This window comes from Somniosus microcephalus, chromosome 34 (genome assembly GCF_052327205.1).
Source record: "Somniosus microcephalus isolate GS21.2 chromosome 34, FLI_Smic_1.0, whole genome shotgun sequence".
In the NCBI taxonomy this organism is placed as follows: Eukaryota; Metazoa; Chordata; class Chondrichthyes; order Squaliformes; family Somniosidae; genus Somniosus; species Somniosus microcephalus.
Window position 1 is genome coordinate 7,876,899 of NC_141020.1, and position 27,472 is coordinate 7,904,370.

General features: G+C 48.4%; 1 protein-coding gene across 1 annotated transcript in view; it reads right to left on the reverse strand.

The window, feature by feature from the left end:
* Positions 1–1,293: 1,293 nt before the first annotated feature.
* The window catches only part of LOC147096715 (uncharacterized), a 58,651-nt gene continuing 32,472 nt past the window's right edge, over positions 1,294–27,472 (reverse strand). The window contains exons 8-13 of the mRNA XM_085973318.1: positions 25,401–25,513; positions 24,111–24,252; positions 21,264–21,430; positions 16,683–17,709; positions 12,853–12,945; positions 1,294–10,016 (exon numbers count right to left, since the gene is read on the reverse strand). Coding sequence (XP_085829444.1) covers positions 12,863–12,945; positions 16,683–17,709; positions 21,264–21,430; positions 24,111–24,252; positions 25,401–25,513 — 1,532 coding nt within the window. The 3' untranslated portion in view covers positions 1,294–10,016; positions 12,853–12,862. The remainder of the gene's footprint in view (positions 10,017–12,852; positions 12,946–16,682; positions 17,710–21,263; positions 21,431–24,110; positions 24,253–25,400; positions 25,514–27,472) is intronic.

The window sequence follows — 27,472 nt, forward strand, 5'->3', positions numbered from 1 at the left end:
AATAGTTGAGCCCCAGCCCTGATCCCTGTGGCACCCTACTAGTTACAGTTTGCCAACCTGAAAATGACCCATTTATCCCGACTCTCTCTTTTCTGTTAGTTGGCCAATCCTCTATCCATGCTAATATATTACCCCCAACACCATGAGCTTGTATCTTGTGCAGTAACCTTTTATGTGGCACCTTATCGAATGCCTTTTGGAAATCCAAATACACTACATCTACTGGTTCCCCTTTATCCACCCTGCTCTTTACATCCTCAAAAAACTCTAATAAATTTGTCAAACACGATTTCCCTTTCATAAAATAGATGCAACACCTACCCTTTTACCTCATCCCTTCCCACTGTTCAGGGCCCCAAACACTCCTTCCAGGTGAAACAGTGATTTACTTGTACTTCTTGCAATTTAGTATACTGCATTCGCTGCTCACGATGATGGAAATGCGGCAGCCAATTTGCGCACAGCAAGCTCCCACAAACAGCAACGTGATAATGACCAGATAATCTGTTTTAGTGATGTTGATTGAGGGATCAATATTGGCCCAGGACGTCAGGGGAGAACGCCCCCTGCTCTTTTTTGAAATTGTGCCATAGGATCGGTTATGTCCACCCGAGAGAGCAGACGTTTAACGTTTCATCCGAAAGACAGCACCTCCGACAGTGCAGCACTCCCTCCGCACTGCCCTGGGAGTGTCAGCCTGGCTTTTGTGCTCAAGACTCTGGAGTGGGACTCGAACCCACAACCTTCTGACTCAAGAGGAGAGAGTGCTGCCCACTGAGCCATGCCTGATGCTGCAAGTGATCATGTGTGGATGCTGGGCAAGGCAAGCAATTGGGTTCATGGCTGATGTCCTCCATAAGAAAGAACTTGCACCGATTTGGCACCTCTCACGACCGTGGGACGTCCCAAACCACTTCACAGACAACGGGTTCAGGTGGGGTAGCTGACACTTACCGTCTTGTCTAGGCTAGGCTCTCACAAGAATGGAAACTCGCGTGAGCAGCACCTTGTGGAACTTCACTCCAGAAATGAGTCAACGCCTTCAGGAGGGGAGAAAAATCGGTCGGAAGAGGAAAGAGAAATTGATTGGGGGGTGGGGGGTAATAAAAAAAGAAAATAAAGTTGTCCCTTATTAGGTGCCAAGCTGTCCGAATATGGCAGCAAATGGAGGTCCATTATTGCAGTGGAACAATCTGAAGAACATCCTCTTCTTGTAATGGGGCAGGGTCAGTTTACAATGTTCCCCAGTTGGCGATCTGAGGGGGCGAGAGAGAAAACTACAAAACGACTCGGTATAATTTAAGAAATCTTCTTTTTTATTTTTATTTATGAACCAAGATTCTGAATAAACCCAAAGATGCTTGTAAAACTCACATAATTACATTAGGTTCATCTCAGAGCCTGGAGCGGCTCAGTGGAAGTATGTCCACTTTAACAGAATCAATAGATTAATCAAGTAGTTTGTACAAGTGCAGGTACTCGAGGAGGCATCAACATTCATTGATCGCGGGCAGAGGCGCATGCTCCATCACCTGTAGGTACAATGACAAAAAGCAACACCGACTCTGGGCAGAATCTGAACTTTAAAAACTATTGCAGATAAAAGAGATCGGACGCTTCTTGTAAAGGACACCCAGAATGACAGATTCCAGGAATTAATAAAAACCAAAAGGAAGCCCTCGCTGTACGACAGCAAACACGTTGCAAACAAAAAATCCGCTTAGTCGGTCACATGGTCAACAGAGACAACATGGCAATGGCCAGTCTGAACTGCTGTCAGTCTTAATGGTCAGTGCGGGCGACAATAATCACAGCACACGGGCTGCGGCTTTGGGTCTACGTCCCAGTAAAATGGTTGGGGAAATTTACGCCGTGCGAGACTAAATTGGAAGGGGATGGGGACGTTCCAGCAAAACTGGAGGAGAGGCAGCAAAAAGAGGCGATATGGAAGAACGTTAGACATGGAGTTAGAGAGACACACACACGTACAAGGAGAGAGACGGATGTGCACAGGGAGGAGGGGAAGAGAGAGACAGAGACAGACACACAGACCAATATAGTGTGCAAAGGCCAGATAAGCTAGAAACATGAATGCAAGTGATTATAATTTTGTAAAAATGCAGGACATTATTTCACAGCTATTTTTCACCTCATTCAGCTCCCACAGACACCATTCCCGCTCTCCCCAAGTGCTTTTACATCTCTAGTGTTTAAACTTGGGAAGTGTAGGGAAAGCAAGCATGACCCATTCTCCCTGCCATTTTGCCTCCCTCCACTGACTGCTTGAGTTTGCGTCCTTTTACTCTGTAACCGTGTAGCACTGAAGTAAGTCAATCCAGAGCAGAGTACTTCAAAAATGGATGATAATTCGGTGGGCCGTGGTTGTAACAAAGCATTTGCCAATCACCCTTTTTCCACCCCAATGCATTACTAACAGCGGAACATGGGCCGCTCTGCTTTCACATGTCAAAGGACCCAGGACTCCACGCACACAGCGAGCAATGCACTGTGCAATTGTGAATGAGTGCCATCTGCCTACAAACAATGCTTAATCTACTCGTGCTGGGCGTCGGAACTGCAAGGGAAAAGGCAACTAGGCGTGGACGCAAAATATGAATGACCAAATAATTCTGCTTGAACGTTCTGATGGCAGTTTAAACGTCTGCCGTCGGAGTTGGACGTTTTCGCAAGCTGCAGCGAGTGGAGTCGCCGCCACGTCGTCGAGGAACGGAAAAGTCGCGGCGAGACGAGAATGCACACAGCGGGCGCTTTCCCCTTCAACTCTCAAGGGAAATGTCACCAGAGACTCGCACAAAACAGTATCGGACGGCAACTGGAAACACCAGGAATCAGATCAAGAGCTCTGTCTGCCGGCCGCGGGGCCGCCCCACTCCTGGTCACTCTTTAGCGAGTCCTGCGGGCGCACCATCAGACTCGGCTCTGCTGCATGCTCCCACAGGGTTAGGCAGCCCACCGAGATTCAGTGTCGAGTCTCGCACCGGGGGTGGGGGAGGAAGTGTCCAGCTGAACAGGGTGCCAGAGAGCGGTCAGCACCTGTGAAACGGAACTGTGCCAGAGTTAGCACCTGTAGGAGAGGAGAGGTTGGGGAGGAGGTGGGGAAAGAGAGAGAGAGAGAGTAAATCAGCCCAGCAGGGAAAGCATTTTAGCCTGGTCTCCTCAGCAGTTTTGGCCCCCGAGTTGCTCAATCTCATCTCCTGCTCTTCCGCTTTCCTCAATGTCCAGAGCTGGAAGAATCTCGGAGGGAATTATTGGTTCAGGACCTGTAGGAATTCTAAGTAGTTACCAGTCCCCTTTGCTTAGTGAAAATTATTTAAAACTGTGGAATCAATGCACCCTGATTTACACTTATACCCATCTATATAGAGGGAGAATCCTGTTCTCAGATCACCAATACAATCCTACATCTATTTACACATTTCGAGAAACCTCCATCCATGTTCAAGGAGTACTGGCGGAGGTTAGGTCCTGCGAGGGAATCACTGACATAGCAAGAGGCCATTTAAATTGGTAACGAGTGGATTACCATTAATTTCCTACTGCTGTTGGTACAAGACAACAAATAAATCAGACACAAACTGTTGTGGGGGTCAGGAGCACGAGGATGCAGTCGGTGTTGGCTTTTGCCCAGAATACTGTACTGGGTTTGTTTGGTCGATAGGCAGCAGCGTCACATCTGGTGCACTCCCCTGTACTGGGAGGGCCATCCTCTTACGGTCAGTAACTCTGACACGGTATAACAGTCATTTAACAGCAGTATCATCAGAAATCACCCATTGCCATGCGGAGGTCAAGCGCTCCCTTACCCTCACCACCCACCCCCCCCCACCCCTGGCAAAAGTCATTATTGTTCGAGTGGAAAATCTTTGTTGGTCTCACTCGTGCGCCTTCAGCCTTGATCGTTCACAATTACTGTGATTTCTGATCATACGACCACTGTGCGATTTACAAATCGATAAATTAGTGTCCCATGTCACCATCGCATCCCCTCCTATTCATTTCAGTGGTGTCAGTCAAAAACAGCTGGCTGTATGCACTGTGCTTACAGGTGTGTGTGTGTGTGTGTCTGTGTCTCTCCTACAGGAACATACACCTGGTGTCACTCAGTCCCAAAGATTGGAAATTTAAAAAAAAAAATTCATTAACAGCCAGCAAACAACAGCATCACAATCTGTTGGTGCCCCTCGCTTCGTCCCTCCACTGCCTAAGGTGCTGACTCTTGCCGGCATCCAGCTCTATGACCAATGCCACCTCTTGGGTCATACCTGCGTGCGAGAGCGCCTGGCAGGGTGTGCCAGAGCAGGGGAGGGCAGCACCCAATCCTGCCCTCACCCAGCTGTACACTTCTAGTCACTGGGCGATGAGCTGAGAACGGGAACCCTGGCTGGTTTTTTTTCTGCTCCCTCGGCTGGGGCGGTGAAACTGATTGTAACACCATCTACTGAGATCAGGCAGCTCCACACAGACCAGGGGTGGGAGCTGGGAACGTCCTGATATAGTACAGTTCAGTGGCAAACCGTGAAGCTCATTTACCCTCGTGAGGGCCTCAGAATGAGTTTTAAAAATGTGGTTATTGACGTGGATCCAAACAGATCATCCAAAGCCTGACAGAATAAATTAACTTCTCTTCCCTCCTTCCAAAAAAAAGACTGCTTCTCTTAAAACTGACGGTTATTTGGTTCACTTGAAGAGCAAGTGTACGGTCGCCCCTAAAGCTGTCTCATAAACATCTACATCATTTACATCCACAGCATTGGGAACAGATCAGGATTTACAAGCACGATTTGCAACAAAAAAAAATCGGGAGCATCTCAGCCCATCTCTAGACGGGTGTAAATAAATACACACACTGTACAATGAGGAGAGTCCCAGAGTGTATTCTGTTTACATAGTATGTCTGGGGGGGGGGGGGGGGGGGGTTGGAACCATTGTAGGGTTTTTAAAATTGGGCAGACCAGCAGTAAGCCAGACACAAAGTCTGCTCCTGTAATAAGGTCCAGGTTTCCTGGGAGCTGGTGGCATTAGCAATTGGGATTTTCAATCCCTTCTCATTAGCAACATGGCAAACTTCAGGCTTTAATAAGCCACGACCCCACGGTTTCCCCCCCGGCCACCTGTGGATCCCAAGTGCCTCAGTCTTCCTCAGGAGCTGGACTAACAACAGAGTCCTTGTTCCTTTTTTGTATTTGGCGTGTGTTTGTTTCGAGACTTGAGCAATAGGACTTTGAGCACCAGCAACCAGTAGGAACTGCAAGAGAGGGCGAGAACGTCCAGCGCGGTGGGCAATTCCTCTTTCACCTTTATAACAGAAAGAAAGAAAATAAACTCCCCACTGAAATGAAAAGGAATCGGGGTCCGGGCACCAACTATCCGATGACGGTTGCCAGGACGTGTACCCAACCCTACCCAAACCCCCTCCCCTCCAGCCCGTTTTGGCAGCGGGTAAGCCTCAACCAACATCTCGAGGTCAGTCTAGCTGTTCCTCAAGTGTACGAGAGTTGTCACAACAAACAAAGAGACTGCAGAGAGAGAAAAAAAAACCACACAATTATTACCACAACAAACTCCCAACAGAGGTGGGGGGGGGGGGGGGGGGGAAGAAAACCATCAGGGAACAAAAGTAGAAATCGATCAGACGACACGAGTCAACACGCATCTCTATACATAGTGTTATACTATAATCAGATCCTCTGCACCTCAAGGGTTTGGAAGCTACAGGGTCAATTTATACATATCCTACTGTAACTTGCATGCAGCATGTCTTGATGCATGGCCCCCTGACACATTTATTGCACTTTTCAAAAGAACCTCTGGATTCCAGCACTCAGCCTGTCACAGCCGGTGCCATCCTCCCGTTTAATTTGGATTAGTCTTGTGTTCTCTCCGAGGCAACTGGGGGAGTAAACCGCCCCCCCACACAAAAACAGGTTTGATACATAATCTTTCAGAAAACGAAAATGTGCTTGCATACTTTTAAGCTCTCCCTCTCTTGCCTCTCCCCCACTTCCATCCTCTCGCAGTCCTTCACCACAACCCTTAAAGCATTGGTCACAGCTCATGGCTTGCGGGGGAAGTCCCTCGCCAGTTCGTACCTTCGGTTGCGCCTCACAATCGCTGCAGTCTTTCGAGAAAGTCAAGTTTGCCGATTTTTCTTCCTGTGATCCCGCGTCAGTTTGAGAAGTGCTTGCGATCGACGACCTAGCTGACGTTTATCCCGATGTGACGTCCGAGGGTAGCGACAACTTGCAATCCCGTTCCTTGTGTTTCTTAGGTCGCCAAAAAATAAAAATGACGATTTCTGGCGTGGCCTTGGCAGTCGGACGTTGAGCTGGCGCCTCAGAATGTTTTGTTGGCCGCTGCTAGCCAGTCAGAGGAAGCAACCAGCCCAGGAAGCTTAACACAACATCTTAAACCAGCAGGAGGTGGCGGACGCAGGTTTGGGAATGTACATCCCGTCGCTGGGGTTAAGGAGTCAGGAAACAATAGTCCTTTTCCCCCCCCAAACATAAACTCTACCCATCTGAGCTGCAACTGAGGTCAAGATGCACGGACGCAACAGATACTTGCACAGCATGCTTGCATTGCCTTCTCAAAGTTACAAGCAAGCCAATCCCCCTTTCAGAGTAACAGGTGGCTCACACACACACACACAATCATAGGTTCAGGTGATGACATAAACCACAAGAACAAAAGCCTGAATGAATTATTGCTGAATGGAACCCAGACAGCCTGTATTGAAGCCTCGAATGCACTTTTTTTTTGTATATGAGCTTTTTTTAAAAAAAACAATGACCCCATTTGTATTCCAGCAGAGTTTGCATCTTTCTATTATTACGAGTTTTTCCTTACTGTCACTTTTATGGCTGCAATGCTTCCCCCCACCCCCTGTGTAAGCAAGAGAGTGTAACACAGCGAGCAAAAAAACACTGCATCTTCACCGAGGTAGAATTGGGAGTAAATATCCCACTCCTGACCCAGTCTAGTCCCCGCGGCACCCAACAGAGTCCATCTGTAATTCTTTGCACAGTCTGCCTGTCCCAGACAGGGTGACGGGATACGTTTCGACTGCTGCAGCTTTTCAGCCTATGAAAGATTGCGAGTAACCCGATTCAGAAGATTTTCCAGAAATCTTGACTTTGGAATTCATTCTGAATGCCCCCCCCAAAATGAATACGGAGGTAAAACATGATGGGGGCTAACCCCACATTACGGTGAAAGCTGGGGAAGATCGCCTCGGTTTATCTCGAAAAACTTCAAACGGTCTTGCTGCATTCCCCCACTCATCCAGTGCAATCGAGGGAATAAAAATATCAAGACCACGTATTGCTTTAATTCGGTTACCCTGTCCGCACGAGGCAATCTGCCCAGGCTTCACAGCAAAGTTTCGATGCTGGAGGGAGATGGATGAAGTTTTATGAAGTGTGATTTCATACCCAGAGGCAACATTAAGCAAGCAGCCCCTTCTCGTTCTCTCTCTCTGCCGTATCTAAAAGCAGAAAAACTTTTTTTCTCCCTCCCCCCACCCCCCTTATTCCTTCTCCCATTAAGGATTATCCTTGGCAGTTGGTTCCTATTTCGGGGATGGAAAGAGGCCGAGACAGAGGATGGGATGAAAACCACTTTGGCGGGACAGGGGAATTTAAGATAAATTGCCAAGTAGAGATTCTCAAGGATCAGCACTGACCCTGACTTGCGGAGATTACTACAGGTTGGACTATTATGTTCACTGGACAGGCAGCTGCAGTGGGATAATGCATAAATAAATAAATCATTATTATATTCTTAATAACAACAGAAAATGGTGGAAAAACTCAGCAGGCCAGGCAACATCCGTGGAGAGAAATTAGAGTCAACGTTTCGGGTCGAAACCCTTTTTCAAAACTGGAAAGGGAATGAAATAGATCGAAAGCATGGAAAGATCGCTCTGTTTCATTTCCTTACCAGTTTTGACAAAGGGTTCGACCCGAAACGTCAACTCTATTTTCTCTCCAGGATGTTGCCGGGCCTGCTGAGTTTTCCCAGCATCTTCTGTTGTTATTTCGGATTTCCAGCATCCGCAGTATTTTGCTATCGTATTATTATATTCTTGTTGCCGGGCGCTTTATTCCCCTCTTTGAGAATCGAGGGACTACACACACTGCAAAAATAAAAAGCAAAAATGCTGGAAATCTGAAATTAAAAAAAAACAAGAACATGTTGGAAATAAACGACAGGTCAGTCAGCATCTGTATTGATTGGCTGATGAAGGGGGACGCAACAGAAACTCATAACCTGCCTGTTCTATTTACAGATACGGACTAGCCTCCTGTGTCTTTCCAGCATTTTCTGGTTTTCTTTCGCCACATTGCCAAGCCCGATTGATTCTGAACAAGTTACTTGTATAATTAGATAGAAGGGCACGTGGAGTCTCACTCCACGCGGCTCCGATAGCACCGTAGGATGCCACGTGAGGGCTTGCGGTAGGAAGAGAACTATTATATCGCTTAGGCTCCGAGCGTCACATGTAATGGTTTTTTTTTTTTTAGCATTGCTCCGAACCTCTACTTAAAACACGGTGCAGATCAGCAAATCAGCGCACAGCAAAAGGTGCGCCGCAAGGAACCTGACCCGCAGAACGACCCACTTCTTGGGTGCAATTTTAGTCTCAAACTTCCACCTGCGTTTAAAGGTTTATTTCTGCTGACGAGGACACGGATTACTGTTGCCATGCTGCATTGCAAATTAAATTATGGAAGACAAAAGTAACAACTGGCGTCTTGGTGGCGAGGAAAAGATTTTTGCAAATCGTTAAATGGCAATCTTAGTAGGAATCATTATTAAAGTGACTTTCATCATTTTCAACCTCCCATCCCCTCAAAGATTAACAATCGTGATACAGAAACCCTCAGAGATTGACCTACTTCTACCAAATGGTTGGAACGATGACTAGTGTCACTGACCAAATTTACTAGTATTCAGCTAGTTTAGTGTTAATCTGCAGGTTGCTGAGGTCATTAACACCTATGTGCAGCTAAGTGACTCGAGGGGGGCTTTGGACATCACTCCCAGTTAGTGCGACCCTCAGTGTGATCTCAGCGAACTCCAACCTACGTTAAAATTAGAGCATTCAATCATCAACTCCTCAAGCAAACTCCACACAGCCGCTCTTTAAAACATCAAACTGACATCAATAAACATCAAGACTAAAATAAATAACATCTAATTTAAAAGGAAAAAAAAAAATCCTCACTGGTAAACTAGAACAGAAACAGTACCAGGGCTGAAATTTACCTTTTCTGTGTTTCTGATTTGCTCCACCGCCCCCCTCCTCCCCCAGCGCTAATCCTCTCACCATCAGGAGAGAAATCAGATCACAGCGAGGACTAGCAGTCAGGATGGAGGGGGCAGGGTTGGGGGTGGTGGGGTGTGGTGGTGAGCAGGGGTTGGTCCCTTGAATATTGGTCCTACCCCTTGCTAATGGCTGAAATCGCGAGCGAAAACTGTAAGAGGGAAGGGACATCAGTTCACTAGTTTAGTAAAGGGTTAATCAAAGCCCTGTCACGATGGACGTGCACGATCAGGGCGAAAGAGTACAGCGCGAGCAGCACTTTCGTAGTCTCTTTCAGATTCCGGACACCGACTCGGTGACCCCGGGCGCATCTCTTGAGCCAGCTGGTCTCCGCCCCAGGGGAGGAAGAGGAGGAACCGACCCAGCAGACAGGCTCCAACAGCAATCGAACTTTTCCTTGGCGGCGCTTCTTTGGTTCGCACCCCAGCCAAAAAACAGGGTCACAGAAACCCTTTCCCGGGAGGCGAGATGGAATGGAACACAGTGGCGGGGCGATGAGCGGCGTGGTTCTACGGAGGACAGTCCAATGGCCCTTGCTCCGATTCGAGAGAGACAGAGGGCAAGAGAGAAAATACATTTTTTGTTGTTGTTGAGGAGGGGGGGGGGGGGGGGGAACCACACAGGCATCTTCAAGGACAGCCTCTGTACATCCAGCAGGACCCGAAAGACACTGCAGAAGAAGAAAAAAATAAATATTGTTGAAGTTAATTCTGATTTAATGAAAGGCAAGAGTCAAAAGCTGCAACATGGGATGAAAAACTATAGGTTAGGAGGAGAGCACTGAAATACTGGGATGTTGGAGCAGAGCAGGCCAAGAGGAGATTTAATAGAGGATTTTAAAATGAAGAGTTTTGACGGGGTGAAAAAAAGACTTGCATTTCTATAGCGTCTTTCACAACCTCAGGACGTCCCAAAGCGCTTTACAACCAATTAAGTACTTTTGAAGTGTAGTCACTGTTGTAATATAGGAAACGCGGCAGCCAATTTGTGCACAGCAAGCTCCCACAAGCAGCAATGTGATAATAACCAGATCATCTGTTTTTTTTGTGATGTTGGTTGAGGGATAAATATTGGCCCCAGGACACCGGGGAGAACTCCCCCCTGCTCTTCTTCGAAATAGTGGCCGTGGGATCTTTTACGCCCACCTGAGAGAGCAGACGGGGCCTCGGTTTAACGTCTCATCCGAAAGACGGCACCTCAGACAGTGCGACACTCCCTCAGCACTGCACTGGGAGTGTCAGCCTGGATTGTGTGCGCAAGTCTCTGGAGTGGGGACTGGAACCCACGACCTTCTGACTCAGAGGTAAGCGTGCAGCTCACTGAGCCATGGCTGACACAGTGAACAGGGAAAGACTATTTTCCTCTGGTTGGGAAGACAGTGATAACGGGGTCATCAATTTAAAATTCTGGCGAGGAAGGAGATTTCTATATGCAGGCGGCTGTTGGAACAGGGAGTAGCTGAGGCAGAGACCTTTGCACCTTTTAAGGGAAGAGTAGATAAACAATGAAAGCTGAGGAGGATACAGGAATATGGGGCGAGAGTAGGGCAGTGAGGTTAGTTTTTGAATTATTCTAGTAAAGAGCCAGCACAGACCAAATGGGTCGAATGGTCACATTCTGTGCTGCAACGCTCTATGGGCTCGAATTTATCAATGGGAACGTGATGGAGGCGGGACTCACACTTGTTGGGTTGTAGTCCCGCCTCCATCGCCTTGTGGCCAACCCACGCGATTTTCCCTTGATTGACCTTGTTAAGCCCGCCCAGCGGGCTCAGCGGGCCAATTAACTGGTGACGTCAGCGATTGACATTTCATCTGTCAAGGGCTTTTGACAGATGAAAAATCAGCGTTTGACAGCTCTGCGAAGCAGTCAAACACTGACAATCTGTCTTCTAACTTGAGTCCTTCTACTCAGACTCAGTTAGAGATCTCTCCAGACCAGAAAGCAGAGGCTGCAGCTTTTGACCGTTCAGCGGCCATTCTGCTTTCTGTGCCGGTGAGCTGAGGGACTCCCGAGAACTGAAGGAAGGAAGCCTGCAGGAGAAAGTAAAGGTAAGAAAAACTTATTAAAACACTTTACACTTATCTCGGGTGCACCCATCACTCACCTGCACAACGGACATCTCGACCCCTCCAACCCCTTCAGACAGACGGTCTGCCTCGCTAACTTGGCGTGGTTCGGAGCTGTCGGGAAGCCCACACTTCAGGGCTAAAAATAGGGATTAGGCAAAAAAACTGCCTGTTAACAGGCAGTTAATTGGCACTAATCCCCTTCCCGCCTCAGGGAGGCGGCTCCCAGCACAGGTCGGATACCCGCTTCCTGGGACATTGGCACGGAGGCAGGTTGGGGGCGGGATGGGTTCCTGCCCCCCAATTCTGCAATTTTCCCACCACTCCCGCCTCCACGGGGCTTGGAAATTCGAGCCCCATGATTCTAACTGCCCCAAACCACTTTGTGGGTAAATTCATCGCCCAGTGTGGTACTGGGCCACACAGATCAGGAGGTCTCGGGTTCCAGCCCTGGTCGGTGTCACGCTAGCTCTCAACTGGGGCAGTGGTTTGGCCGAGCCACCCTGCTCCTGATCACTGTGCAGGTGACTCCTGTTGGCAGCCCGTGTATGGACATCAGGCGCCCCACATCCGTCAGCCCGTGCAGCCTCAGATGTGAGGAATGAGCCGCAGCTGAGGTATCAGAGAGTGGCTGGCACCCACGTCCCAGTGCGAGGTGGGGGGGGAAGAGATAGACCAGCGATGAAGTGACACTGGGACCGTGCTCCCTCAGGTGACATTAGTGGGTTTTCGGTGGTTTCCCCGGTTTGCTCGATCTGTTCAGTATTTACCAAAGGAAGACTATCGGCAGTGTGCCACGAGTACTGGCAGATGTAAAATGCATTATTTTCAAAAAAATATTCCCCAATAACTAATGCTTTGCAGGACAGACCTTCTACTGCCATTCCCTGTGTGTGGACTGAACAGACTGGAGCTGTGCATTCCTGCCCACCTCATCACACAGGCTGACCTGGAGACAGCGCAGAGTTAACAGGCTCACAGATAGAGTGGATAGGAAGGACCTATTTCCCTTCGCAGAGAGGTGAATGATCAGGAGGGGGCACAGAGTTAAAGTAATTGGTCAAAGGATTAGAGGGGAGTTGAAGAGAATCTTTTTTCACCCAGAGGGTGGTGGGGGTCTGGAACTCACTGCCTGAAAGGGTGGTCGAGGCAGAAACCCGCATCACATTTAAAAAGTACTTGGATATGCACTTGAAGTGCTGTAACCGACAGGGCTACGGATCAAGAGCTGGAGAGTGGGATTAGGCTGGATAGCTCTTTTTCGGGTGACACAGGCATGATGGGCCGAATGGCCTCCTCTGTGCTTTAACTTTCTATGATTCTATGATAACCATACCCATTACTCTGGATGAAGAGTCGTGGGTCAAGCGCCGTTAGAAGGATAAAAAAATAGGCCCTACCAGAAGTAAAATATTTGGAAATGAAACACTTCCTTACCGGCTCACTCTCACGATGTTTCACGACATGTCTCCTGACTCGCTTCCAGCAATAATTCCTCCAACTCCTTTTCGGTTTTGGGGGAGGTAAACTCTTTAAAAACAAAATCAGAACCATTAACAGAAAGGGGAAGAGCAAGGGCTTTGTCAGAACACAAGAGAATGGGAAAACTGATTTCATAGCTTTGGGGGGGCGGGGGGTCCCCTGATGGTTCAGCAAGTAAATCCGTCAGTCGATGTGATCGGGAAAAGTCCCATATTTTAAATTGCTGCTCTGTGCAGAGTTAACTATCTGGCAGTGGGCTCATGAAACGAGCCTCAGTATACCAGTCTAGAGCGAGGAAAATCAGCCAGTGCTCTTGATTGAATGAGTGAGGAGAGAAGGAGAGAGACTTGAGGGGAGGAGGAAATGGTTCCCATTACATAAGATCAGAAATAGGAGCAGGAGTCGGCCATTCGGCCCCTCGAGCCTGCTCCACCATTCAATAAGATCATGGCTCATCTTACATAGAAACATAGAAGATAGGAGCAGGAGTAGGCCATTCGGCCCCTCGAGCCTGCTCCGCCATTTAATGAGATCATGGCTGATCATCCAAATTCAGTACCCTGTCCCTGCCTTCTCCCCATATCCCTTGATCCCTTTAGCCTTAAGAAATATACCCAACTCCTTCTTGAATATATTTAATGAACTGGCCTCCACCGCCCTCTGTGGCAGAGAATTCCACAGGTTCACCACTCTCTGGGTGAAGAAATTCCTCCTCATTTCAGTCCTAAATGGCTTACCCCTTATCCTTAGACTATGACCCCGGTTCTGGACTCCCCGGCCATCGGAAACATCCTTCCTGCATCTAGTCTGTCCAGACCTGACAGAATTTTACAGGTTTCGATGAGATCCCCTCTCAATCTTCTAAACTCCAGTGAGTATAAGCCCAAACGAGACAATCTTCTACATCAACTCCACTTTCCCGCACTATCCACATATTCCTCGATTCCCCTAGAGTCCAGAAATCTATCGATCTGTGCCCCCTAATTCCCGACTCTCCAGCCAGGGGAAACAGCCTCTCAGCATCTCATTGGCAGGAAAGTGGAGTTGAGGTCGATGATCAGCCATGATCTTATTCAATGGTGGAGCAAGTTCGAGGGGCCGTTTGGCCAACTCCTGCTCCTAATTCTTATGCAATGACAAGACAACACGCTGGAATTCTCATCGTTTAGATCAGGGGCGTCTGAACAATGGTGTGTGGGTCAGACCCGCCTGCGAGCCCTAGCAATCCAGCCCATGAAACTCAATCTATTTGTGCTTTCATACTCGCTGGTTTGTCCCGGTTTGAAATTTGTGGGCCTGGAGGTTTAGAAAAGGTCCGTTCCGTACATTATTGCCTCATTGGTGGATCCTAAATCAGAACACCAAGATCGGTTAGTGTCAGCAACTTCAGATATATGGCAATTGATGGGAACAGGGATTTAAACTTTATATAATTCTATGTGGCCAGAGAACGTCGATGCAGCCCACTCAGACATTCGTATTTTCACTGCCTCCAGGACTTGTGCAAAATTGCTGCCTTCATGCAGTAAATGACAGAGACACGTTGTGGTGTAGAGATTCATAGCATATCTCACTGCACCAAGTCACCGATCCTATACACAGAGGCAGCACACGCCTGACCGCTTCCCAGGCTCTAATGTAGTAATCCTGGGATGACCTAGTGGAAGTCAAGTGGACCCAAGAGCAGGAGGGGGTTCTGGGCAAGAACCCCCCACCACCCCTCCCCAAAATTCCCATTATCCAAATTGTGACGCGGTACTCAGTCTAGCGAGGAAAGTACATTTTAAAGAACGATTCGCAAACAGTTCGGAATGTAAAGTGGGATGCTAATCTGGTCCAAATCCCATCGAAACCTGTGGAGATCCAGGCAAAAGGTTTGGATTGGGACCCTGGCCTGCCGTCATTTTCTCACTCCCCTGTTTCGCAGAGTGGTGCTAAAGGCGTATGCAAATAGCTCGTAAAAATCTCTTCCCCTGAAGGCGCCGATTCATCCTGGGCAACGATATCACAGCTACCAGGAACCCTCCAATCTCTCACCCAAGTGCCTATCCGTGCTTCATGCGGGAGTTTGGACGGTGAGTGCTGGCAGGCTTTTCAACCATGGGAGGTGGGGAGAACTGAGAAATATAGGAGCAGGAGGAGGCCATTCGGCCCGTCGAGCCTGCTCCACCATTCAATATGATCATGGCCGATCCTCTATCTCAATACCATATACCCGCTTTCGCCCCATACCCCTTGATGCCTTTTGCGTCTAGAAATCTATCTATCTCCTTCTTAAATATATTCAGTGACTTGGCCTCCACAGCCTTCTGTGGTAGAGAATTCCACAGGTTCACCACTCTCTGAGTGAAGAAATTTCCCCTCATCTCAGTCCTAAATGTCCTACCCCGTATCCTGAGACTGTGACCCCTGGTTCTAGAACCCCCCCCAGCCAGGGGGAAACATCCTCCCTGCATCTCAGCAGACCTCCCCCAGACGTACTAAAGCCAGTTGTAGCACCTTCACAGCCGCCCTGGCTGAGACCAGCTAACTTGGCAGAGAGCACCAGGAATTCAACCCAAGGCCTTTCAGTCTATCTGGCTCAGTACCACGCTGGGTGGGAGCAACCAATGAGCCTCAGGGGATGGGGGAAGGGGGCGAGAAGGCGGCATCTATTATTCAACTACAGTCGATATTACTTGATGAACAGTTGCTACATAAATTGAGCCTCTGCCAATTAACTGAACAGAGAAAATCAATTAAAAATTGCAATCAACCTAAATTAAATTATAGATTAACAGTCACTGAAGGAGTTTTTTCAATTACAAGTTGCCGAGTAAGGGGACTGGTTATCCAACCCAACAGTTAGTGCTTTTTTTTCCCCCACATTGAGAAACCTATGTGAAGGGCCAAATAAAAGATAAGGGTTAGGAAGGCAAATGGTATGTTGGCCGTCATTGCAAGAGGATTTGAGTACAGGAGCAAGGATGTCTTACTACAGTTGTACAGGGCCTTGGTGAGACCACACCTGGAGTACTGTGTGCAGTTTTGGTCTCCTTACCTAAGAAAGGATATACTTGCCATAGAGGGAGTGCAGCGAAGGTTCACCAGACTGATTCCTGGGATGGCAGGACTGTCGTATGAGGAGAGATTGGGTCAACTAGGCCTGTATTCGCTAGAGTTTAGAAGAATGAGAGGGGATCTCATTGAAACGTATAAAATTCTGACAGGGCTAGACAGACTGGATGCAGGGAGGATGTTTCCCCTGGCTGGGGGGGGGTCTAGAACGAGGGGTCACAGTCTCAGGATACGGGGTAGGACATTTAGGACTGAGATGAGGAGAAATTTCTTCACTCAGAGGGTGGTGAACCTGTGGAGGCCAAGTCACTGAATATATTTAAGAAGGAGATAGGTAGATTTCTAGATACAAAAGGCATCAAGGGGTATGGGGAGAGAGCAGGAATATGGTATTGAGATAGAGGATCAGCCATGATCATATTGAATGGCGGAGCAGGCTCGAAGGGCCGAATCTTGCTCCTATTTTTCTATGTTTCTGAGTTTCTATGTTTCAATAGTTTTGAAGTTCTGTGAAAGAATGAATTGTAGTAGGAGATGGTACAAAGAGTCTTGGTCTCGACACAGGGAAGGTGGAAGTGTGCGTGTGTCAGACGATGTATTGGCAGCTTAGGAGGAAGAAGAGAGGAAAGCCCAGTGGAGCATGGACCACTGCGCTATCGATAAACGAGAGGAACATCAGCTCCTGATTTATCAGGATTCAGACTTTACGCAGTAGAGCGTACACTCACCATGCTCAACGCTGCAGCTCACTGCTCTGCCATCCCTGCCCGAGGTTAACAGCGTCGACTCAGGTAGTCTGTGTACAAGCTCCGCTTTCAGTCCGTTTGGTAAGGTAGTGCCACGTACCACATGGTCGCAGTCTTTAGCGCAGACCGTCTCAAAGTCGTGTCCGGTGTTGTCCAGATCCGATGGGCTCCCGGACTGGAGACTACCATCAGAGGCAGAGGTTGGAGCAGTCAAAGCTGCCCGAGTGTCCGCCACCAAGGAAGGCAAAGGCTCCGACGAGGATTCTGCCTCCTTTGCGGGGGTCCTATTCTTTCTGCTCTGCAGTGCTTCCTTGAGCCACTGCATATCCTGACTGTTGGGGACCTCTGGCGGGCTTTCCACTCTGGTCACTACGAAGATTTTGTGCCCTCTGCCCGGACTGGACACGAGTCGCTCATTGTTTCTTGGCGGGATCTCAATCGGCGAGCTGACGAACACTGGGCTCTCGGACCCGGCGGATTTGAATTCGGTGGCAATCTGCGTTGGCTGTTCACCGACTGTTGCCGGGCTGCTCCCCTCCCCTGTGTCACAGTCTGTAACCGACTCCTTTCCAGAAGGGGTTTCCGAAGGATCCCAGTGCGGAGGCGGCTGTTTTTCCGAGTCTGGCGTTCCAACCACGCTTGGCTGTGGGGTTCTCCTCACGGACTCAGCCTGCACTGCAGGCTGCGGGTTACACTCCACGGAGGAGAGCGCAACGTCCGATTCAGCGGTGCTGCCCAATTCTTCAGTATTCCCGGTCACGGACGGTACACTTTCTTGGGCGACTCCATTTCCCAACTGCTCTGGTGTTTCCTTTGTCTTTGGGCAGACCTGGCTCCTTTGGGGCGGCTCGGTGTTCTCGCACAGCGTCACAGTGATCTCCGGCATTGAAGCAGACTGCTGCATCTTATGCTCCTTCTCCTCCTTCTCCTTTGCCAGGATGAAGTTCCTCTTGCAGCCGTTTTGGATCTCTGTGAGGAGAGCCTTCTGCGTTTCGATAAAGCTCTTTACCTGAGGGGCAAATGGGGCTGTCGGTTACACAACAAACAACGACAACTTGTATTTATATAGTGCCTTTAACGTAGTAAAACGTCCCAAGGCGCTTCACAGGAGCGTTAATCAAACAAAATTTGACACCGGGCCACATGAGATATTAGGGCAGGTGACCAAAAGCTTGGTCAAAGAGGTAGGTTTTAAGGAGCGTCTTTACAGAGGAAAGGGAGGTAGAGGTGCGGAGAGGTTTAAGAAGGAAATTCCAGAGCTTAGTGCCAAGGCTGCTGAAGGCACGGCCGCCAATGGTGGAGCGATTAAAATCGGGGGATGCGCAAGAGGCCAGAATTGGAGGAGGAGCGTGGAGATCTCGGAGGGTTGTAGGGCTGGAGGAGGTTACAGAGCTAGGGAGGGTTGTAGGGGCTGGAGGAGGTTACAGAGATAGGGAGGGTTGTAGGGGGCTGGAGGAGGTTACAGAGATAGGGAGGGTTGTAGGGGGCTGGAGGAGGTTAGAGAGAGGGAGGGTTGTAGGGGGCTGGAGGAGGTTACAGAGATAGGGAGGGTTGGAGGGGCTGGAGGAGGTTACAGAGATAGGGAGGGTTGTAGAGGCTGGAGGAGGTTACAGAGATAGGGAGGGTTGTAGGGCTGGAGGAGGTTACAGAGAGAGGGAGGGTTGTAGGGGGCTGGAGGAGGTTACAGAGAGAGGGAGGGTTGTAGGGGGCTGGAGGAGGTTACAGAGATAGGGAGGGTTGTAGAGGCTGGAGGAAGTCACAGAGATAGGGAGGGTTGTAGAGGCTGGAGGAGGTTACAGAGATAGGGAGGGTTGTAGGGCTGGAGGAGGTTACAGAGCTAGGGAGGATTGTAGGGGCTGGAGGAGGTTACAGAGAGAGGGAGGGTTGTAGGGGCTGGAGGAGGTTACAGAGAAAGGGAGGGTTGTAGGGGCTGGAGGAGGTTACAGAGATAGGGAGGGTTGTAGAGGCTGGAGGAGGTTACAGAGATAGGGAGGGACGAGGGCCATGGAGGGATTTGAAAACAAGGATGAAATTAATTAATTTTTTTTTTTAAACCGAGGCGTTGCCGGACCGGAAGACAAGGATCTGGTGTCGAATTATAATTCACAGCCACTCTAGGCAGACAGGGTGGCTGAGTGGAGTGCCAGAGGTCACAGTACTTCATGAGCATTTTGAGAGGCTTTAAAATGATAAAGTGCTGCAATCCATTCTTGAGAACCAGCAGTCATTTTTACTAGAATTAAGAAAAAATGATTCAGTTGTACGAATTAAACCATTTTAACAAAACAGCACAGGAGGCTTTTTTTTTATAATTATGATTTAAATTAACAGATTAACTTTAAATTAAGAGCATATAAAATGCAAGTGTTGCTAATATTATTGAATTCACCTTCACTGGGGGCAAAGGCTATTCCTTAAACCCAAGTTTTGTTCCTGTTTTTACAATCTCACATACTGCCCAAAGCACAAAAAACACCGACATCGCACCCTGCACAAAACTAAAGCTCAGATACAACATTTTAATTTGAAATATTGTGTTTTAAAATCTAATGACATCGCATTTGAGAGCTGACTTTTAACCAAGTGGCCACCTTTCATGTTTTGTCTGGTGCTGAAGTTCCTCCAGCATTTATTCGGTGTCAGCTTACACCAGCCACAGACTTATTCTACTGATGCCAGCCTGGTCTGCACTGACTAGTCACAGCCTCTTGCTCAGCAAAACGTTCTCTTCGGAAAGGACAGCAGAGGTGACGTTTGAAGAAACTCGTGAAGACACTTTAACACCCAAGCTTGCTGCCTCCGAAGCACCTACCTCCTGATTTATACCAGGAGGTGTTTAAGATGACGAAAGATCATCGACCTGAAACGTTAACTCCGTTTCTCGCTCTGCAGATGCTGCCTGACCTGCTGAGTATTTCCAGCATTTTCTGTTTTTATTTCAGATTTCCAGCATCCGCAGTATTTTGCTTTTGTGAAAGGATTTGATGGGGTGGACAGAGAAACTATTTCCCCTGGTGGGGAGGTGGGAAGAGTCCAGAACAAGGGGGGGAGGCAGAACCTTAAAATTAGAGCCAGGCCGTTCAGGGGTGATGTCAGGAAGCACTTCTTCATACAAAGGGTGGTGGAAATCTGGAACTCTCTCCCCCAAAAAGCTGTTGAGGCTGCAGGGTGGCGGGGGGTAAACTGAAAATTTCAAAACTGAGATTGATAGATTTTTGCTAGGCAAGGGTATTAAGGGCTACGGAACCAAGGCAGTTAGGATACAGATCAGCCATGATCTAATTGAATGGCGGAACAGGCTCGAGGGACTGAATGGCCTCCTCTGGTGTTCCTGATTTACCTGAACCTTGGTGGCTTCCTGTCTCAGCCCTTCACCTGGGTTTCTCAATTAAAAAACAAGGCAGATCAGGGAGCTGACCCTGCCCATTTGAGGATGCTTTATGGGCAGCACACCCAGTCTCCCCAGGTCCTCATTCGCAGGCTCCATTAGCTGCCTCGCCCATAATGCTCACATACATCCTCCACCGGTGAATCGATTCCTACGGTCATCGAATACGACTCCAGCTCTATTGGACACTCTCACTATCACATATTCAGACTGCAGAACCCGGCATTGGCCTATATTGACCAGGACCCTTGCATCGGTACCAAATGTAAAAAACGGAGGATACTAGAGGGAGGGTCAAAGGCATGTGTAGGACACCAGCAAAGTTACATACAGGAAACTCTATTATCCGGCACCGACGGGACCGGCGTGGTGCCGGTTTAATCAAAAAGTCCGGATTACAGAGAGGTATAGTAAAAGGTACGAGAGCTCCGTACACAGCAACAAATCCAGGCTTCCCTGTTGCTTAGCAACATGTGCAGGAACTCCGGCCACAGACCAAGCGTCCCTGTTGCTTAGCAACAAGTGCAGGAACCCCGGTTACACAGCCACAGATCCAGGAACAGCCACTAATATGAAGTAAAACTTACCTGAACCTACTCCTGAATTTTGCCGGTTAACCGAGATTTCCGGTTATTTAGGTGCCGGTAAATCGAGAGTTTCCTGTATGAAATTAACGGGCAGGAAAAGACCAGCTTGTCCATCAAGGCTGCTCCATACCATGATGGTCAGAGCATCTTGACTAGGCTCTTGCACAAAAGCCAGATTCTGCCGGCGCTGGAAATCTAAAATAAACACAGAAAATGCGGGCAATACTGTGGAGAGAGAAACAGAGTTAACGTTTTAGGTCGATGGCCTTTCGTCAGAACTGTTCTGATGCTGCCTGACCGGCTGAGTATTTCCAGCATTTTCTGTTGACTAGACCCTTTCTTTCCTTCCCAATCCACCCCGCACTGCAGCATGGAATATCCTGGCAGCTGAAATGAGGAGGTGTGACGACAGGGTAAATCAGGAAGTACTGGCTAGATAACATCAAGTTTGGGTTTTGGAAGCCTGGAGGGAGTGGAGACGGAGGGAGCCAATAAATTCCAATTCTGAGACACTGGAAAAATAAGTTAGACTAAGAAGTGGTGCGATGAGTCTTCGATTTCAAAACAGAGAAGATTAAAAATACTAACCGTTTCTTTCTTGGGTTCCCTGTCCAGGTCAAGCCTCAGTAGGGAATGGTTGACTTTGAGAGCTAGCGAGAGGGCCATGAGTCCACCGGTCTTGATCTCATTTTCCCGCAGATCCAGCCGGAGGAGGCGGGGGCTGTCAGCAATGAACTCCGCCACAGCCACTGCACCTGGGGAAAAGATTGTGGCAATCTAACCCTTTCACCGACATCAACTCAGCAAGTTAAAAACTGATAGTTCCCGCAACTGTAAATAATGTACCAGAAACTCGACGATTAGCTCCTCGGAACGGAATTTACCCAAGCAACTAACTCAGCAATGACAAAGTTATCACTGTGCTGTAAAGGTCCCACTTGCATGTTGGATAAATCCCATGGTCTGCACATGCCAGGGGAATATACAATTTACACAAGCTTTTGCATTTTTAAGCAAAAACATGCAATTTAATTCCCCCTCTTGAAAGTACTGACTCTTGCATAGAAGGGCTCCATGGGTATTGGCCATGTTTAAGCGGGTACCCTTCATAGGTGAGCCTAGATATGCTCAGGTAGCATATCTGAAGAGCATCACAGCCAAGTCCCATTCTATATTCACCCAACATCCACACATGTACACTTCCAGCGGGGTTCACTGGATAATGAACAGGATAGAGGCGGAGAGATTGTTTCCCCTGGCTGGAGAGTCTAGAACCAGGGGGCACAGTCTCAGGATAAGGGGGCGGCCATTTAAGACTGAGATGAGGAGGAATTTCTTCACTCAGAGGGTTGTGAATCTCTGGGATTCTCTTCCCCAGGGGGCTGTGGCTGCTCAGTCGTTGAGTATATTCAAGGCGGAGATCGATAGATTTTTGGACTCTGGGGGAAATCAAGGGCTATGGGGATCGGACGGGAAAGTGGAGTGGAGGTCGAAGATCAGCCATGATCTAATTGAATGGCGGAGCAGGCTCGAGGGGCGGTATGGCCGACTCCTGCTCCTAATTCTTATGTGGAACCCCGGCTGCCTTTTTGCCCTTCCTCGCCCAGAAATGCTGAGGCGAAGAGCAGCACTCTGAACTGCCATCCCAGATGACGTTGGCGAAGCTGGCGTCCACTGTCTAAACTCACACATGAAGAACAAACACGCAAACAAGATACTGGAAGGGTCATAGTGCCCCTGGAACGGCATGTTCGGGAGAACTCAACGGTTTTCAGAAGAGCGGGGAAAACTGGGAGGTAAAGAACAAAACAAAACACAAGATAATGATCATCTCGGCGAATTACAGAATTTTTTGGACCCAGATTTCTCATTATCTCCCCTTTTCCTCCCTTGAAAGTGCTGTCCTGTTCCTTGAGTACAGAAGCCGATTGGGCTTGTACTCGCTGGAGTTTAGAAGAATGAGAGGGGATCTTATTGAAACTTATAAAATTCTGACAGGACTGGACAGACTAGATGCAGGAAGGATGTTCCCGGTGGCGGGGGAGCCCAGTACCAGGTGTCACAGTCTAAAGATAAGGGGTAAGCCATTTAGGACAGAAATGAGGAGGAATTTCTTCACCCAGAGAGTGGTGAACCTGTGGAATTCTCTACCACAGAAGGCAGTAGAGGCCAATTCATTAAATATATTCAAGAAGGAGTTGGATATATTTCTTAAGGCTAAAGGGATCAAGGGGTATGGGGAGAAAGCAGGGACCGGGTACTGAAATTGGATGATCAGCCATGATCGCATTGAATGGCGGAGCAGGCTCGAGGGGCCGAATGGCCTACTCCTATCTTCTATGTTTCTATGTAAGCCGATAGCAGCTCACCCGAGCAATCGATACATAACAGGAGCAGGAGTAGGCCATTCGCCCCTTCGAGCCTGCTCCGTCATTTACTAAGATCATGGCTGATCTTTTACCTCATCTCCACCTTCCCGCACTATCCCCATATCCTTCGATTCCCTTGGTATCCAAAAATCTATCCATCTCAGCCTTGAATATACTCAACAACTGAACATCCACAGCCCTCTGGGGTAGAGAATTTCAAAGATTCACAACCCTGAGTGAAGAAATTTCTCATCTCAGTCTTAATGGCCGACCTCTTCTTGTATGGGCCCAGGCAGTGAGTGCCACTGGGCTCTTTGAATGCAGAGAGCATCACAGTTGAGCCCATAACTATCCTCACCAGGACATTTTTCAACGGGGCTGGGGGGGGGGGGGGGTCACTGGATAGCGATCAGATGTGGGAATCCTGTCTCACTTACCCCTCCATAACCTGGGGTTCGTGGCACAATTGTAGCTTTCCCTCCAAATCTCTGACGGAGTTCAGCTAATTCAGCATAGCCAAGGAATAAAACCTGGGACATTCCTTTATCTACAGCCCGGTTGCACACCAGGCAGTGCTGCTAACAATTAATCCATCAAGGGATCTCAGCTGAATCGATCTTAAACAGACCAATGCAATAGATGGGTAGATGCGGAGAGGTTATTTCCCCTGGCTGGAGAGTCTAGAACCAGGGGTCACAGTCTCAGGATAAGGGCTCGGCCATTTAAGACTGAGATGAGGAGGAATTTCTTCACTCAGAGGGTGGTGAATCTTTGGAATTCTCTGCCCCAAAGGGCTGTGGAGGCTGTCGTTGAGTATATTCAAGGCGGAAATTGATAGATTTTGAGACTCTAGGGGAATCAAGGGATATGGGGATCGGACAGGAAGGTGGAGTTGAGGTAGAAGATCAGCCATGATCTTATTGAATGGCGGAGCAGGCTCGAGAGGCCGAATGGCCGACTCCTGCTCCTAATTCTTATGTAATAGAAACTATTGAGAAACTAACTCAACAGCCACATGCACTTCCAGGATGCAGCGAGATTCGCATGCTGGTCTTTTGCCTCTTACCTTCACAGGCGAGCTTGGTGGACGCCAACCCTAACCGCAGAACTGATCGGTTGGCAATCAGTCCATCTTTTAGTTTGTGCACGCCTTCATTCCCAACACCATTGTGACCAAGATTTAACGTCTCCAGGCTCAACGTGTAGGGCTGAGAGAGAGAGAGAGAGAGAGAGAGAGAGAAGGGGAGACTCTGTTTAAATGCAACTTAAATCAGTCTTGTTGATCTTGCACTGAAGACGTTCCCAGTTGGAGCCCCCTGAAGGTGGAAAGCAGCAGGGAGCAATCCAGTTGTTCAATGAAAAGTTTAACACACACAGATATTAACTTACGTTATGAGGTCTGGTTAAGGAAATTTCTTAGGAAAGAGGCTTCAAGGTGACCCAATTGGGAGTTTCTAAGATTATGAAGGTATATGCAAAGCAGATCCAGTCAAATTGTTCACTGAAGGATTCAAATACCAGGGTAAACAGGTTAAAAATGAGGAAGTTAGGAATGCAAGAAGTCGGGCATATCTTTTCCAGCCAAAGGCTAGTAGTGCTGTGGAATAAGTTACCAGATAAGGCCATTTAAGCTGACAAAAAAACAATTAGATACATTTCTGGAGAGAGAATGGATTGAGGAGGTAATCTATGTAAAGGTGGCAGATTTGTTGGACCTAATTTTCTTATGAAAATTTCTTATCACAGTGTAGTAGCAGCCAATTGCCATCACTAGAGAATTGCTATAACTCACTAGCACCTCTGGTCAAATCGGATTTTGCAACCGTGCAGAACCCAGCAGATCAGAGCCCGATAAACGTACTCGAGCAGGTTAACCGCTCAGTCTTAGACCAACACTCGACACTGTAGACTTCAAGGGGCATGGTAGTGCACCAGCTAAGGTGCTCACTTCACAGCGCCACACTATTTGGATGCCAACGTTGGTTCACTTGTCAGTCGTACGCATATCTTTCCTGAAGATGCTAACTCCGGGGTACACTTCCGGTCATCCATTGCCCTTGGGTACCCTGTCCAAACAGCCACCCTTCGCGTGAGCCCAGCCAATTGTCAGCGGGCTATTCAAACATGGGGTGCATCATCACCTTGGATATGCACTTGAAGTGCCGTAACCTACAGGGCTACAGACCAAGAGCTGGAGAGTGGGATTAGGCTGGATAGCTCTTTCTCGGCTGGTACAGATGCGATGGGCCGAATGGCCTGCTTCTGTGCCATAAATTTCTATGATTCTATGACAGTGACGGGATGCACAGTTTCCAACATTGCCCGTTTCAAGAGGCAATCGTGGTTCTTCACTCACCAGCGCGGCCGCCATGTAGGTCATCCCGTTGTGGGTCAGCTGATTGTTCCACAGGACCAAGGTTACCAGGCCCTGTCGCTGCTCCTTCAACCCATCAGAAATGTATGCCAAGCCTGTGAATAGAGCACAGTGCACGCTGTCAAACAATCCTGCAATCCATCCATGGTCATTTTTCCTCCCTCCTTTCCTGAAGGCGCTGATTCGTGTTGGGTTATGCGTTCTGGGACCTCGCCCGAGTGGCCATGTTACATGCATTGGTAATGTGATCGTGTGAGAAGCCGACATAGCTGGACCCAATCCTACATTCGCCCAACATCCACATGTATGCACTTTTCATTGGTAACTGAGTAGCAATCAGGTGCAGGAGCTGTGGCGAAGTTTCCTCCCTCCCCCTCCCCAGCCCAGAGACAGTGAGGCCAATTGTGGCATCCTTATTACTGCCTCGCTGAGATCAATTAACTCAGCACAAACTGGGAATTGAATACCATCCCTTAGGGTTGGCCATGGCTCAGTGGGTAGCACTCTCGCCCGAGTCAGAAGGTTGCGGGTTCAAGTTCCACTCCAGACACTTGACCACAAAAATCTAGGCTGACACGTCCAGTGCGGTACTGAGGGAGTGCTGCACTGTCGGAGGTGCCGTCTTTCGGATGAGACGTTAAACCGAGGCCCCGTCTGCGCTCTTAGGTGGACGTAAAAGATCCCAGGAGACTATTTCGAAGAAGAGCAGGGGGAGTTCTCCCTGGTGTCCTGGGCCAATATTTATCCCTCAATCAATATCACAAAAAACAGGTGATCTGGTCATTATCACATTGCTGTTTGTGGGAGCTTACTGTGCACAAATTGGCTGCCGTGTTTCCTACATTATAACAGTGACTACACTTCAAAAAGTACTTCATTGGCTGTAAAGCACTTTGGGACGTCCCGAGGTCATGAAAGGCGCTGTGGAAATGCAAGTCTTTCTTTACCAGTTTGAATGGGTACACTGGGCAGTGGCTTTAACCACAGGCCCTGGAGCAGCAGGTGAATGAAATTTTACTCATCTTTTAGATTGAATCACAAACTACAAAGAGAGACAGCCAACACTATAAACAGATTAAGGGTGCGTTCACACTATAACTGCAGCATTAATGCAAAGTGGTTTTGCTTCAAACCGATGCTGTATTTACAGTATAAATGCAACGTGAAGCTGGAGTCAGGACTTGACCGGACACCTGAAAGAGCTGCACCAACACTAGTGTGAATCCATCGTAACATCCAACCCAACATATAGAACATTGGCATCACTCTGCAAGGGCTACTAGGGGTGTGTAATAAACGCTAGATTGATTCATGGGATGAGAGGGCTGTCCTATGATGAGAGATTGAGTAGAATGGGCCGATACTCTCTGGAGTTTAGAAGAATGAGAGGTGATCTCATTGAAACATAAGATTCTGAGAGGGATTGACAGGGTAGATGCTGAGAGGTTGTTTCCCCCTGGCTGGAGAGTCTAGAACCAGGGGGCACAGTCTCAGGATAAGGGGTCGGCCATTTAAGGCTGAGATGAGGAGGAATTTCTTCACTCAGAGGGTGGTGAATCTTGGTAATTCTCTACCCCAGAGGGCTGTGGATGCTCAGTAGTTGAGTATATTCAAGGCTGAGATAGATTTTTGGACTTTAGGGGAATCAAGGGATATGGGGATCGGGCGGGAAAGTGGAGTGAAGTCGAAGATCAGCCGTGATCTTATTGAATGGCGGAGCAGGCTCGAAGGGCCCTTTGGTCTACTCCTGCTCCTAATTCTTATGTTCTTATGCTGGAGACACCTACCTCCCAAGAATGAATTTATAAAACGGTACCAATATTCGCACATGATTCCAATGATGCCCCGTCCATTCAATCCAATAAGTGAAGAAAAGTGAAAAAGAAAAAGTGAGGTGCTTTGGACAGGCCAAGCACTCCCAGTGTAGCTACCCTATGGTACCCCATCATCTACATCAGAAATCTGGATCTATAGTGGAACCTGTTTATTTGTGCAGAAGCAGCACGGTGGCATAGTGGTTAGCACTGTTGCCTCACAGCGCCAGGGACCCGGGT